The following is a 14,432-nucleotide window of genomic DNA, read 5'->3' as shown; positions in this document are numbered from 1 at the left end:
AATGAATGCCATGAGGAAGACAGTTCCCAGGCTCAGCGTCATGCCCACTTTACCTGGTTGACTTGATTGTGCAGAGATGTCAAGAGGCCTTCCCGTTGTTCATCCTGTCCCTTGAGGCAGGTAAGGACCAATGACAGGAAAGGTTGCTGACTCAAAAGAGACATGCTAAAAGAAGTATTGGAAGGAAGGATCAGTAGATCTGGATAGAAAGAACAGGCTGATTTTGGTTGCAATATCCTTGTCATGCCCTTGGGCTATTCATGCCTATTGACCTGGCCACTAAAGGAGGCCAGTAGCCAGAGAGCCTGCATTTCCAAGACTGCAAAACTCCCCTGATGCTTCTGCACCACTCTGTGCGCTCTCTTCCCGGACGGCACCCCAAACAGCATGTGACCCCAGCACACGTGAGCGCGTTGCGGGCGGGAGGGAAGATGATCAAAATACATCAGAAAGAATTTATACATAGGATAAGATGAAAACTGAGAAAATCTCACACAAAATTCTTATTTGAGGACTTAGAAAACAGAAAATCCTTTCTATGTGGATTTTTGACTATGTGGAGGGAAACAAATTATTTTATTTCTTTTTCAGTGTATTTCTCAAGACCAAACAGCACAGTGTTAGTAAAGTTGGGGCCAGCCTGAAGGTCTGAGGACTCCAAAGGCTGATGACTCCTTGTGCCAGGATCTACCTCTACCACAGCCTACATGGACAAAGGGCCAAAATTCTATTTTAAATTGTCATGTTAATTAATAAAATATCCTTAATCATTGGACAGTTGACAAGCTAAGTGTTGCATTAAAAAGAAAAAAAACTGAGCTGGGTGTGGTGGTGCACATCTGTAATCCCAGCACTTGGGAGGCCGAGCTTGGAGAATGATTGTAAGTTTGAGACCAGCCTGAGACTACATAGTGAATTACAGGTCAGCTTGGGCTAGAGCAAGACCCTACTACAAAAGGGGAAAAAAAGAAGAAAAAGAAAGAAAGGAAGGAAGGAAGGAAGAAAGGAAGGAAGGAAGGAAGGAAGGAAGGAAGGAAGGAAGGAAGGAAGGAAAAAAGGAAGGAAGAGAGAAAGAGAAAGAAGAAGGAGAGAAGGAAGGGGAAAAAGATTCTTTTAAAAATATTTTTAATATATTTATTTGAGAGGGAGAGCAGGAGAGAGAAGATAGAGAAAGAGAGAAAGACAATGGGCACACCAGGGCCTCCAGCCACTACAAATCAACTCCAGGTGCAGGCACCCCTTTGTGCATCTAGTTTTACATGGACACTGAGGAATTGAACCCAAGCTGGCAGGCTTTGAAAGCAAGTGTCTTTAACCACTAAGCCATCTATCCAGCCCCCAAAATTCTTAAAATGAGGTTGAAACCACAATATTTCAGTCAGTTTATGTTATGTGGAGGAGTGGACTTTTCATCAGAGGACAGTAAAGGATAGTCATGAAGTATCACCAACCACCAACCAGGGGCAAGAAATCCAGGAGACAAGAAACCTAAGTGTTGAAATTCTTATAAAATGGAAGAAATGATTAATTTTTTCTTTGAGACTACTGGGATGTTAAATTTATAGTGTTAGAATCAAAAGTTATTATTTGAAACCTTTCCTTAGACATAAAATAAATGTAGAACACCTTAGTATTAGTAGCTTCTAATCACCAGTTTTAATCACTAAATCAAAACAAGAATCCTAAATTTTCAAAATATCAATGACTATTTCAGGGTCCAACATGCCAGAATTAAAAGTGATTCAGTTTTAAACATCAGTGCCTAAAAATACTCTTCAAAATGATTTAAAATAAAATACAGAATGCAGATTCCTACCCAGACCTGTATGAACTGATGGGAAGCAGGGCTTAGCGGTCTATTTTTTTCTTTTTTCTTTTTATAAGCTTCTTTAATGTATGTGAGGTGTGCACACTGAACCCGGAGCTCACTTCCAGCCTCTGCCACCCCATCCTCCAGCACGGAATTACAGGTGCATGCAGGCGCATCCAGCTTTTTACATGGGTGTTGGGGACCCGAACTCAGGTCCTCCTGCTGAGCAGCAAGTGCTCCTACCTGCTGAGCCATGTCCCCAGCCCCAGAAGTCAGTATTTGGACAGCAATTTGGACACACTGGAAGAAGTGAGAGCTAGTGTACTAAATACCACTGCATGGCCCTCTCCAACATCAGAGCCTTGGTCAATGCAGTAGACCCCATACCACTAAAAGACTAAAATTCAGGCTAAAGAGATGGCTTGGCAGTTAAAGGCACTTGTTAACAAAGCCTGCCAGCCTGGGTACAATTCCCCAGCATGCACATAAAGCCAGATGCGCACAGTAGTACATGCATCTAGAGTTCATTTGCAGTGGCAGGAGGACCTGACGCACCCATTCTCTTTCTCTGTCTGTCTGTCTCTCTCTCTCTCTCTCTCTCTCTCTCTCTATCTCTTTCTTGATATTTCTTACTCACATATTTCCTCCCTCCCTTCTTCTGTCTCTCTCACTCTCCGTGTGTGTGTGTGTGTGTGTGTGTGTGTGTGTGTGTGTGTGTGTGAGAGAGAGAGAGAGAGAGAGAGAGAGAGAGATTGGCATATAAATAAATAAAAATATTTTTAAAAGACTGCATTCCAGTAGGCCCCGATTACAATGCCAATGGGGGTATCATCAGGGTGAATGTCTCCACTGCCCTTCAATGCTTGTCCAGAGGGACACATGTGCCATCAGTACCTTTTCTGCTTCTGCCGGTCTCTCTCCTTCTTGGAGGAAGAGCCCAAGGACCCCTTCTCCAGCTCTTCCCCAGCGGCCTTCAGCACTCTTCCCTGTACTGAGGTGGGCAGCCTGGCGATGAGAGGGGCCACCAACCACACGCCCCTGCGTTCAGAGGAACTAAAATCAGAGACGGGGGTTACTCTGGAGAAAGAGGCAGCAGTCTGCTCTCTGTCACCACACTCCACAGCACAGCTTTGACATACAAGACATGGGCTGTTCTCACTAAAGTGACCCTCCTTTGGGGGACTGATTTTCCTCTTGGCTACAGGAAAAAAAAATTAAGTAAATATTTTTGATTTATACTTCCTGCTCGCATTTATGGGGAGCAGGAAAAGGAGCCTTTCTGAGAAGGTATTTGTGTATCACTACAGTGTTGTGAGCACGTCCTTGGTTATTAACCATCCTCCACAGAAACAGCACACTCTGGAGCAGTGCTTATGGGATGATCTTGTTCTTAAGCCTGGGAAAACCCAAGATTTTAAGGTTTGTTCTTTTTTTTTAGTTACCAAAATGATAAAATACAAATAAATTTTATCTTTCATGATGAAGAGGATTACTTTATGATTCCATAAGCCTACCTGTTCTAATTAATGTAAAAAATAATATGCTTATGTAAAACTGCCAATGAATAAAGATGCATAGTGCATTTCCCACTTAATAAATGCCATAGAACACAACAGCCCAAAGGCTTTGAAATCAAGGAGACTAAAGTTAATCTGTGATTCCATGAGATTTCAGCCTATAGCCAATAGAATGCCAAGATATCGCCTACCCCTGTTAAATGAAAAAAGTGCAATACATTAGTAAATTTTACTTACATGAGAGGCATTAGTGATAGCCAAAACAGTACAAAAATACCTTAAAAATGTCTTGATCCCATTCTGCCTGGGACTGTTTGTGTCAGCACTTGCAATACCATTCGCGTGGAAGAGGTTCGCACCCGAGCTGGAGGAATTGTTATTCAGATCTGCAGATTGCTGGAACACCTCGATGGTTGCCTTGGCGATATTGTCCAGTAAGTTGTTCATTTCAGCCACAGACCCAGAGCTCTATAGTAAGTGCAAGAAAGCAAGCACACCGGTGGGCTGCTTTATTCTCAAACACCAGTCAGCTTTTGCTTTCCCTAAGACTTCACTGGCATATGCATGCTCAACATATACTCACAGGGTCCTTCAAGCACTGTTTGATCATTAACTGGAGCTCCAGCCACGACTGCCTCAATGTCCACTGCTCAAGGTTCTGGGGGAGATATGAAGGAATTATAACACTGAGAACACTGATCCTGTGTTAACATATCCTTGCAGGAATTCCTCTCTCAAGACAGAGCAGAACAACCATACCCAGTGAAAACCTGCAGATAGTAAAGGGTTCCAATCCCACTACCTACGCTCCGTGTGTACACAGTGAAATGTGCCCACGTCAAAACAATGCCCCTGGCTCATCTAGGAACTAGAAATAAGACAGGTATTTGAGCTCTCAAAAATCTATTTCCCTAACTAATCTCCTTCCAAAATGGCTTTGAAGTTCCTCAGGTATTCAAGACAGATCCACCACAAAGATTATTTCTCCTATAAACACAGCTGCTCCCTGGGATGTCAGTGTTACCTGATGACTGTGCAACTGATGCTCCTGTGCGGACAGTGATCAACTGTGGCAATGCCACAGAAAAGAAAACTGGGAGAGTAAGAAGCAGAGCTGGTTGAATTTGAGAAATTTGAACATTAGTTTAAAATGAGAGATCGTAAGTAACTCTTGGCACTCTCAAACAAACGCTGCAAGTGTCGGGGCACGCAGGCGGCACGTACCTGAAGGATGCGCTTGATGTGCTGTCTCTGGAGGTCATCCCCCTCGGTGCACTCCGTAATGCCGTGAGGGTAGCAGATGAGCTGCAACAATTTCTGCGCTTGCATGTTGGACAGCACGGGGTCCAATATAAGCTCTTTGTCTGTGCATAACCTTTCAGGTTCTTTGAGGCAATGTTCTCCTACCCATTCCTAAAAGGAGTTTGGCAGTTAGAGTGTCAGGCCCAGGCTTTCTACAGTCCTCTGTATTGTGTTCTAAGGGTGCTGATAAGAATCGCCCAACCAAAAAAAAAAAAAAAAAATCATGAGAAAAGTAAGTGGGTTTTGATATTTTTAAGAAAGGGCATCAAACACAAGAGATAAGAACGTCAAGAGGCCAGGGCAACCTTAAACTCCTGGTTCTCTGGCATTTACATGCCCACTATCAGGATTGGCGGTACATCTCACCCGCCTGGTTTATGCGGCGCTGGGAATGGAACCCAGGGCTTTGGGCAGGCTACTCAAGTACTTTACAAACTGGTCTACATCCCTACCCTACCCACGGGAAAAGTTGTAAAAACAAACTTTCCTACACTCTGACCTCATACAAAGTGAAACTTTGATTTTAAAAAATTATAAACAGATATGCAAGAGAGGAGACTTGCTCTAAGATACCATTTTGTTTTATTTTTTTTTTTTGGTACTTGCTTTACAATGATAATGAATCTATACATGTATGCTTTCATTACCTTTATAGAATATATTGTATACTAAATGGGTAAAATGCATTATGAAACATTTAGAAACTTCTTTATAATATTTTAAATTACTATTACAAATAGCTATGCACATCTATTCTCTAAATTATTATTTCCTCTTTTTTACATACATTTTATTAATATTTTATTTATTTATCTATTTATTTATTTGTAAGTAGAAAGAGAGAAAGAGGAGACAGAGATCGAGTGGGTGTGCTAGGGCCTCTAGCTGCTACAAATGAATTCCAGATGCATGTACCACTTTGTGAGTCTGGCTAAATGTGGGCACTGGGGAATCAAACCCTAGTTGTTAGGCTTTGCAGGCAAGCACCTTAATCACTAAGCCATCCCATCTCTCCAGCCCTCTCTTTAAAAAAAAAAAATATTTAATTAGCCAGTGTGGTGGTGCATGCCTTTAATCCCAGCACTTGGGAGGTGGAGGTAGGAGGATCACCATGAGTTCAAGGCCACCCTAAGACTACATAGTGAATTCCATCCAGGTCAGCCTGAGCAAGAGTGAGACTCTACCTCAAAATATATATATATATATATATATATATATATATATATATATATATATATATATATATATATATATAATTTTAGTTATTTGAAAAAGAGAGAGGAGAGAGAGAATGGGCACACCAGGGCCTCTAGCCACTACAAATAAACTGATGTGCGTGCCTCTTGCATCTGGATCTGTGTGGGTACTGGGGAATCAAACTCAGGTCCTTGGGTTTTACAGGCTAGCATGTTAACTGCAGAGCATTCTCTCCAGCCATTCTCTTTTTGTTTTTCTAAGTGCAATTTCTGAGTCAAAGGGTAAACCAGAAATCTAAGCTAATGGCTTTCTGGTGAGTTTTAGCCACTTTAAGCTCCTCACACCTCTTCTTCACCATTTCTCTTTGCACTCAGTGGGGTCAGGAAGCATCAGATGCATAAAGGGTTGGTTTGCTGATTTATCCTTTTAACTGTCCTTTGGCTGCTGACACCTTAAGTTGGGCCCAGACTACCTTGCAGGAGCCTCCCATGGGGTGGGAAGCAGACACTCTTGGGACCTGCTATGAGAAGCCTGGACTGGGTGTGGCCAGCTCCACCAGACACTGCTGCACACTGGCCTTACTGAGGCACCAGGCATCAAAGGCATCGTCGTTGTTCCAGTGATAGCATGTGCACAACTGCCCCTCCACACCCGAGGTTCTATTCAGCTCTCTTTGATCACAGTTACAATCAACCCAAGAGATGCAAAAGTATAATATCTAAAGCAAAATACCAAAACATGTGAGCTATGACACATTTGTTTAATAAGAGAATATGAAATATACATTTGAGATAATTTTAAATGGGGTCAGGAAACAGCAGCACTAAGAGCCCGATTTGAACCCATATCAGTTTCAGGTGAATCATTCATTCATATCTATCTATCTATCTATCTATCTATCTATCTATCTATCTATCTATGTTTATATATATATATATATGTACATATATATATGTGTATATATATATGTGTATATATATGAATAGTTCTATATTCAAAATGCAAGCCAACTAAAGTTGGAGTAATACCTGTTGACAGATGGTTCTTAGTACGTATCTAGCATATTCTCTCAAGTTGGCGGTCTCTATGGAAATGCTTTTCCCACAGGATTTTGAATTCTGTGTGGTGGCCCAGGGATCCTCAGCATTGCTGTCACGTCGTAACCCTCTCATGAAGTCATCACTCTTTAACGAGCTGACGCTGTGACTGCTAATTTTGGCATCTCCTAAATCAAAGAAATCACAAAAGTAAAATCACAGAAATTCAAAATACTGCAAATATGGAACAGGCAAGGGAAGCTTGCTATGAGAGAGTTAAAGTGTGCGAATGGAATTATTACTGCATAAGCTGTTTGCTCAGCAGTAGAGAGAGCGGATCAAAAGGATAAATGAAAGAACCCAGGAAACGATTAGACACAGAGGATAATCAGATTCAAGAGCTGTTCCCTTCTTTTTCTGCTTACAGAATTAAATATACTTTCACCAACCTTGGGAAGGCCATTATGAGTCACACTTAAAAATTACAGAATATTTGTTTCATCAAAATTTCAGGTATGAATATACTCAAGGTTATCTGAGTTAGAAACAAGAAAAACATGGGTTACTCACCCTTCTAGATGTCCCTTTTCCATTTCTTCTCTTACAATGACTTAGTCTCTATCCATAGGTCAAGAGAAAAGTTTTGCCTTAGCCCACCTTACTATCAACTTCTTGACAAGAGAGATTTATTTCCCTGGGAATGGAAAAGGGCAATGGATACTGAGGGCGCCCCGGAAGAGGGCATCACCCCCTGAATAACCTGTCCCTCACCGTCCTCTCTGCATCTTCATCGTAGAGATGTCACCTGACCAACCTCTACCATGTTGAGTGAAACATAGCTAAGGAGACTGCTTTACTCCTGGCAATGTTCAGGGAGGAGAAATACTGAAGAGAGTTTGTTCGAGTGTTCAAAATAAGAAATCTCTATCCATGAACCACAAAAATCGTACCATATTTTGTAAGTAAGAGAGTGATATAATCTGGTAGTGAGGACTGCCGATCAGAGCAGACCCTTCAAACTGTGACATACTAAAAGACAGGAGCAGAGCGAAAGGGGCAGTTTCCTAGCACCAACAGGTGAGTTTAGGTAAGCCCTTATAGCCTGAAATAAAGGAGCAAAACCAAGCTTAGGTTAGTTCAAAAGGCATTTTAAAACCCAAAATCAATCCAGAAAATGTTTTAGAGGACTCTGATGAAAAACCTTTTCTTTTCTCTTTTATTTTTTGAAAAATCAGAATGGTACATAGATATTAGCTTTAAAACCACAGATTGGAAGATGGCTCAGCAGGTAAAATGCTTTTCAGGAAAGCACAGGACCCAAGTTCAGATCCCCAGCACACACATGAACTGCTGGGCCTGGGAGGGCGAGCCTGTAATCCCAGCACAGAAGTGGGGGCTACAGGGGCTCCCTTGGGCTCCCAACTCGTGAATGAAGCTGAGTCCATAAACTCGAGGTTTAGCAACAGACCCCCGTCTTGAGGAACAAAGTGGAGAGTAACTGAGGAAGACACCTGATGTCACCCTCTGGCCTCTGGATGCATGTGCACACATGTACACATGCATGAACACACACACCACACCTCACAACACACACACACACACACCAAAAAATAGTTTTAAGCCTTTAAAAGTAGAGAAGGAGGGCTGAGGATGGTATTCAGTGGTAGAATGTTCTATTCCCAGCTTGTCTAAATTTGAAAAAGCAGAGAAGGACTAAGCATACGTTTCTCGTGAAAATATAGAAGGTATTCTCTTTATCCACAGGAACTTCTTTTAGTTCAAAATAGTTTCAAAATAGCCAGATGGCATGTATTTTCTGCCCTTGGATTATATAAACAACCACATGCCTCAAATCAAAGCTCCTATAAAAGGAATCAACTTCAATATAACAACTCCATCTTCTTATCTTAAAACATGTCTGGTATGCAGGACTTGGGAGCGAGCACTGGTTAGAACATGAATTCAAACACACACACACACACACACACACACACACACACCTCCAGGCCCATTTGGAAATCCCCGCTTACTTTGCATGTTACAAACACAGAACATGACTGACCAGCTGTGCTGGAACCTTCTGCCCAAGAACAGACAAGAAAACAAATGGAGTGTTGGGTGAAACCTGCCCCAGCACTCTGTCCGCCCTCAGTCCAACTTCACAGGCCCGCAGAACCCAGCGCATCATCTGAGTGTCTAAAGGGTCCCCAGATTTTACTTGGGATGACAGCGGTCCTGCAAGATCAAAGGGCCAGCATCTAAATGGAACTTAGCCCCGTTTCTGCCACTAAAACACTTGCTGGCTATGTGTTTATCATTCTTCCAACATTAGTTTACCAAACACTTGCTATTTGCTATTTTCTCTAACAGGCGCAGGAAGAGCACCAGCCCCCTACATTCATAATCCCAGCATTTATTTACTCAGTAACTGGTCAGCTCTCTTCCCTTCAAACATCACAGAGAAGCTAACTTCACTGGGAGGGCCATTTAATGAGGGCTCTCTCACACTACAAGCCCCTGAGCTCTGAGCGGAGGCTGCAGCCCTCACAGTGGGTCTGTCTTCCCCATCGAGTTACAGGATCCCTGGCTACTACAAGAGAATCTATGTATTCTTTTTAGGTGAATGTTTAACATGTTGCTTGCTGAACATTCGGCTGCTCTTCCTTGCTGTCACTCAATCCCATTTCTCAAGCAGGACAGGCTGTATGCACGTGTTCTTAGGGCTAAGTGATTCCTATCCACTCAGCAATTCTGTTGAAATCCAAGAGAGCCCTTTAAGGCATGAAGAGGCAACTAGTGTTTGGCCAGGGCCAAAAGGAGGTCCCCAAAGGTGGACGTGGTCACTATGCAAGACTCCCTTGTTATTCAAATCCTTTAGAACCTACAGAGGGAACATGCTTTGAGGGGCTGCACAGCCCATGACTGGAAGGCAATAGTTCTCTTCTCAGAAGAGTAAGAAAGTAATGGATATCTTGGGCACTACAGAGAACATGAACAGAGTTCTGACAGCTAAAATTGATTTACCAATAATATAAAAATCATTGCAGTCTTCACCCAACTCTGGAAATGCCTAAGGCAGAAGGATATCACCAGCTCAGAGTCACAATGGAAGCACAAATGTTGTGGTTAACCCCAGTCTGTTGGAAGTTTCAGGCCTGGAATATAACCTGGCTGAAATTAAAACCTTCTATTTAAAAGACCAAGTCATGCCTGTCACTCATAACGTGTGATTTCTGCCAAAAAAAAAAATTAAATGAAGGTAAAACACCTTGATTTATATCAGAATGAGATATTAATGCAATTAAAACAAAAGAAAATAATGTATTTGTATAACAATTATCCTGGGGTCAGGGTCACTGCCATTTGGAGGCAGAACCCTAGGTTCTCATCACTTGGACTTGAACAAAGCCACTGATTTTTCCAGAACAAATCAACAAGCCATGTTTCCACTCACATTACTTAGACCTTAAACTGCATACAAATTATTTCTCTTAGGGCCAAGGATGGTCTTACCAAGCATCATAATTGCTTTTAAGACAGCAAAAACGGCTCCCACTTCGATGCTGTTATGAGCAGCGGCTAAGAGGTGCCTGTCACAAGATGATCTTATTCCGGGGAAAGGTTTGCCTAGGAAAACAACAGCAAACCTTAATGACCTAGTCACATCATTAACAATCTTTTGTAATCATTTACTGTCAGCAGGCCTTTTACTATGCTTGTGGGCCCTTAATTGCCATTAGCTCGCTCTAATTGCTGCTCACTGGATTCGCTGAGAAACATTGCCATGATCTTACTTAACCTTTCCTTTACAATTATTAGAACCATGTTTTTGTTTCTCAGAGATGTAGAAAAAGATTAATAGGATTCCCACACAGAAGCACACATGTCTGTGTGGAAATGACTGTTAAGACCAGACTTTACTAACACCCCTAACATTATTACCTTACCCCCTAGACCTTAGGGGAAAAAGAATCATAGCCCTAAGCTGGAAGCCAAACCTGACTTACATGGGAGAGGAGGAGGCTGCCCACCTGTGGGGTGCAGGCTAAGAGCAGAGGTATTTGTACTGTTTCTTAATCCGTGCTGTTTATTTCCCAACACATCCTGACATGGCACTGGAGAAGGTACAGCAGCCCTCTCAGAGGCATTATCTCACTCCCCCACTTCCTGCAGATCGAGCCCGCAAAAATCAGGCAGGGCAGGGCACTGGGTCACAGGAGAACACACACGTCCAAATCAAGCCCCCCCCCCCAACCCCGCCGTCCTCCCCGTCCTCCCCACGGCCAGCGAGCTCACCGGAGGCTTGCGGGAAGAAGCAGGCGCGGGGCGCGCGGAAGAGGTGCAGCAGGAGGCGACAGGTCATCCTCGCCCCAGGCTCCGCGTCCGCATCGCCACAGGCTGGGGAGGGAAGGGCCGCACTGAGGGACACTGCGCGTCACTCAGGAGCGAGCCCGTCAGGCTCCCTACTCAGTGAAAAGCTCTCGGATACTTTAAATAAATTTGCCTTACAGGAGAAAAGCAAGGCCACTGGCTCTGCTTTCCTGGGAGACTTAGGACTTCCCTAAGAAAGTGCTAACAGGCTCCGGTTCTCCAGGATCCATGTGACTTTTTTCCTTTTTGCTTGCTTGTGTGTGTGTATGTGTAATGTGATACATGTGTGTATGTGTGATGTGTGTGTAATGTGATGTGTGTGTGGTATGTATGTAATGTGATGTGTGTGTGATGTGTATGTGTAACATGATGTGTGTGTTTGTATGTGTAATGCGATGCATGTGTGTGTGATGTGTGTGCAATATGATGTGTGTGTGGTTTACATCCCACATGCTCACCTGAGGTGGCCATCCCTCTCTGCCCACTCTTAGTTAAGCCAGTCTCTTAGGAAGACAGGAGCTTGCTGGTTCCCACAAACACCAGGCAATTTCTAGTCTCTTTTCCCCACCCTTGGGGACGGGAGCCACAGGCACGTGGGGCCATTGACTAGCTGTTTACCTGGGATCTGGAGGTCTCGGCTCTCCTCAGGCCCTCATGCTTGTGCAGGAGGTGCGCTTAACCACTGAGCCATCCCTCCAGGCCCATGCTGCTTTGCACAGGATGGGTATGACAGTTCTGCCATCGCTTGCCGATGTCACCTAACCCCACAATGTGCGCTCCATTGTACCGCTCCCGTCCCTGTGTTTTAACTGACTCCACTACTGAGACCGCAGAGAGAGCCAACGCAGCTCCCAGCCCACGTACCTGCAGCCAGGAGAGAGGGGAGCGCGACGTGCTGCACGACGTCTTCCAGGGAGAAACACTGCCGTGCTATCAGAATAGCAATGAAAGTAGCTAATGAATCATGGAATGAAAGGTCACTCACCTTCAAGAGAAACAGTGACAGGTTTTAATACCTAACACCCTTTCAACAGCCTCAAAGACTAACATCTAAGAGAATGTAGGCAATACTGTTAAGACCCTCAAATCCCACCATAAACCCACAAGAGCAATGACTCGTGATCCTCGCAGGCCTATTTCTACTCTAAGACAAAGTGTGGGGTCTGCCCAGGTCTCAACGCTGAGCTGTAACGCATGTGCATGACAAAAACAACAACAGAAAGAAGCAAAGTCTAAAGGCCACTAACTGGGGCTGCAGGGACGGCTCAGCGGTTAAGGCGGTTTGCCTGCAAAGCCAAAGGACGCCCGTTCAATTCTCTAGGACCCATGTAAGCCAGATACACAAGGGGGCGCACGCCTCTGGAGTTCATTTGCAGTGGCTGGAGGCCCTGGTGTACCCATTCCCCCCCCCCTCCGCCCCGCTTCTTTCATTCTCATAAATGAATAAATGTTTAAAAAATATAATACCCCACTAACAGTATAATTAATAGGTTTTGACAGATGGAAATGACAGGCAATTTACAAGTGAGACAGTTGGTACCAAAAGGGAGGTTTGTCCTCCCTAGTGGGAAAACCACGCCTCACTAGTGTTTTGAGTACTTGTCTGTAACAACTAATGTATTCTTTACTTTAACTGAATTTGTTTTAAAAATAACTCTGAAAGTTTCCAACTGACTAAGCTTATTTTTTTAAAAAAAGGAGAGAGAAAAGAGGAAAATTAATTCAGTCCATGAAATGTCCACCATGATCTTACAAGGTACTGGGAGGAAATACTCAGAAAGCAATCACCACAGTGGCAGACTGTGTGCCACTTGGTATCCTCGGCCAGGAGAATGGCTACTTGCAAAACATCCCCTCATCCAACAATTGTTAATTCCATATTCACAGATGAGGGATGAAAGCAGAAAATAAAATGTGACAAGACAACCAACCAACCAAGAGGCTAAGGAATTATGCTAGACAGGAAGTTGGACCATTTCTGTCAGGAAAAGTGACCTATCACTAGTTAATTTTATATCACTACTACACTAGCCCATAGGGTGAAGGGAAGTAAGCAGGATTGTCTAGTGAGTCCTGAAACTGCAGAACTGGGGAATAAGCCTTCAACTGAGAGGCAGCTTTACACCCATGTCCAGTTCCTTAGCATCAAATACACATGTATGAGACAGGCTGCTCCAGGAAGTGACAAAAGAAAGATTCAAGACAGACATTTAGACACACACACAAACACACACCATGGCTGGGGTGTAGCGTGGTGGGTTTACACACTGAGCATTCCTCCATCATTCCGCAAGACACTTACTAAGAAAGACTGACCCTACACACGGACCTTCCAACGCAACACGGCATCTACATTCTTGGATTTAGAAATGTTAGATATTGAATCTGCTCATAATATAAAGTTCTGCCCATGTGTGTTGTCCTAAGGAATACAGACCAAACACAAAGAACAAAAATCCCTCTGATTGGGCCTGGCATGGTGGCGCACGCCTCTAATCCCAGCACTTGGGAGGCAGAGGTAGGAGGATAGCCATGAGTTCAAGGCCACCTGAGACTACAGAGTGAATTCCAGGTCAGCCTGGGCTAGAGCAAGACCCTACCTCAGGGAACAAAAAAAAAAAAAAAACCTCTGAGAAGATCTTTCACAAGTAAAATTTCAGGAAACAAACAAAGTTTTGGCATCTGCTACAGAGTTAGCTATCCATTTTATTTCTTTGACTTTTTTCCCACTTACTTAATTCAGGGCAAGTGCACTTAAGGCTTACTGCTTTTGGATTGAGAAAAAACAATTTTGCAATGTTACAATTGAGTCAATTATATAATAAAGATAGCTAAATTTTTAATGGTAACTCTAAGTGGAAAGGAAAACTTACATCTACAGTGCAGAGCACATCATTAAATCCCCACACATGGTTCGAAGAGCAGCAGAGAGCCTTCAGAACACCCAGCCACTCCGAACTCAGAACTGTGCAGCAAGCTGTCAGCTCAGAGGAGAAATTGGCTATGTCGTTAATCCTAGGAAACAAAAAGAGAAAATAGCCAGGCATGGTGGCACACGCCTTTAATCCCAGCACTCAGAAGGTAGAGGTAGGAGGATCGCCGAGAGTTTGAGGCCACCCTGAGACTACAGAGTGAATTCCAGGTCAGCCTGGGCTAGAGTGAGATCCTACCTCGAAAAAATAAAAAATAAAAAAGAGA

At 43.5% G+C, this 14,432-nt stretch overlaps 2 protein-coding genes across 6 annotated transcripts in view; one reads left to right on the top strand and one right to left on the bottom strand.

Moving 5' to 3' along the window:
* The window catches only part of Med12l (mediator complex subunit 12L), a 291,510-nt gene that overhangs the window by 46,286 nt on the left and 230,792 nt on the right, over positions 1-14,432 (bottom strand). The window contains exons 23-32 of the mRNA XM_045131454.1: positions 14,108-14,249; positions 12,099-12,219; positions 11,160-11,261; positions 10,377-10,490; positions 6,855-7,051; positions 4,552-4,740; positions 3,911-3,985; positions 3,605-3,795; positions 2,705-2,863; positions 54-165 (exon numbers count right to left, since the gene is read on the bottom strand). Coding sequence (XP_044987389.1) covers positions 54-165; positions 2,705-2,863; positions 3,605-3,795; positions 3,911-3,985; positions 4,552-4,740; positions 6,855-7,051; positions 10,377-10,490; positions 11,160-11,261; positions 12,099-12,219; positions 14,108-14,249 — 1,402 coding nt within the window. The remainder of the gene's footprint in view (positions 1-53; positions 166-2,704; positions 2,864-3,604; positions 3,796-3,910; positions 3,986-4,551; positions 4,741-6,854; positions 7,052-10,376; positions 10,491-11,159; positions 11,262-12,098; positions 12,220-14,107; positions 14,250-14,432) is intronic.
* The window catches only part of P2ry12 (purinergic receptor P2Y12), a 43,071-nt gene that overhangs the window by 4,480 nt on the left and 24,159 nt on the right, over positions 1-14,432 (top strand). The window lies entirely within an intron of this gene.

Source organism: Jaculus jaculus, chromosome 12, assembly GCF_020740685.1.
Source record: "Jaculus jaculus isolate mJacJac1 chromosome 12, mJacJac1.mat.Y.cur, whole genome shotgun sequence".
NCBI classification, from domain to species: Eukaryota; Metazoa; Chordata; class Mammalia; order Rodentia; family Dipodidae; genus Jaculus; species Jaculus jaculus.
Note: the sequence above shows the minus strand (reverse complement) of the source record. Positions and strands in the feature narration are given on the sequence as shown.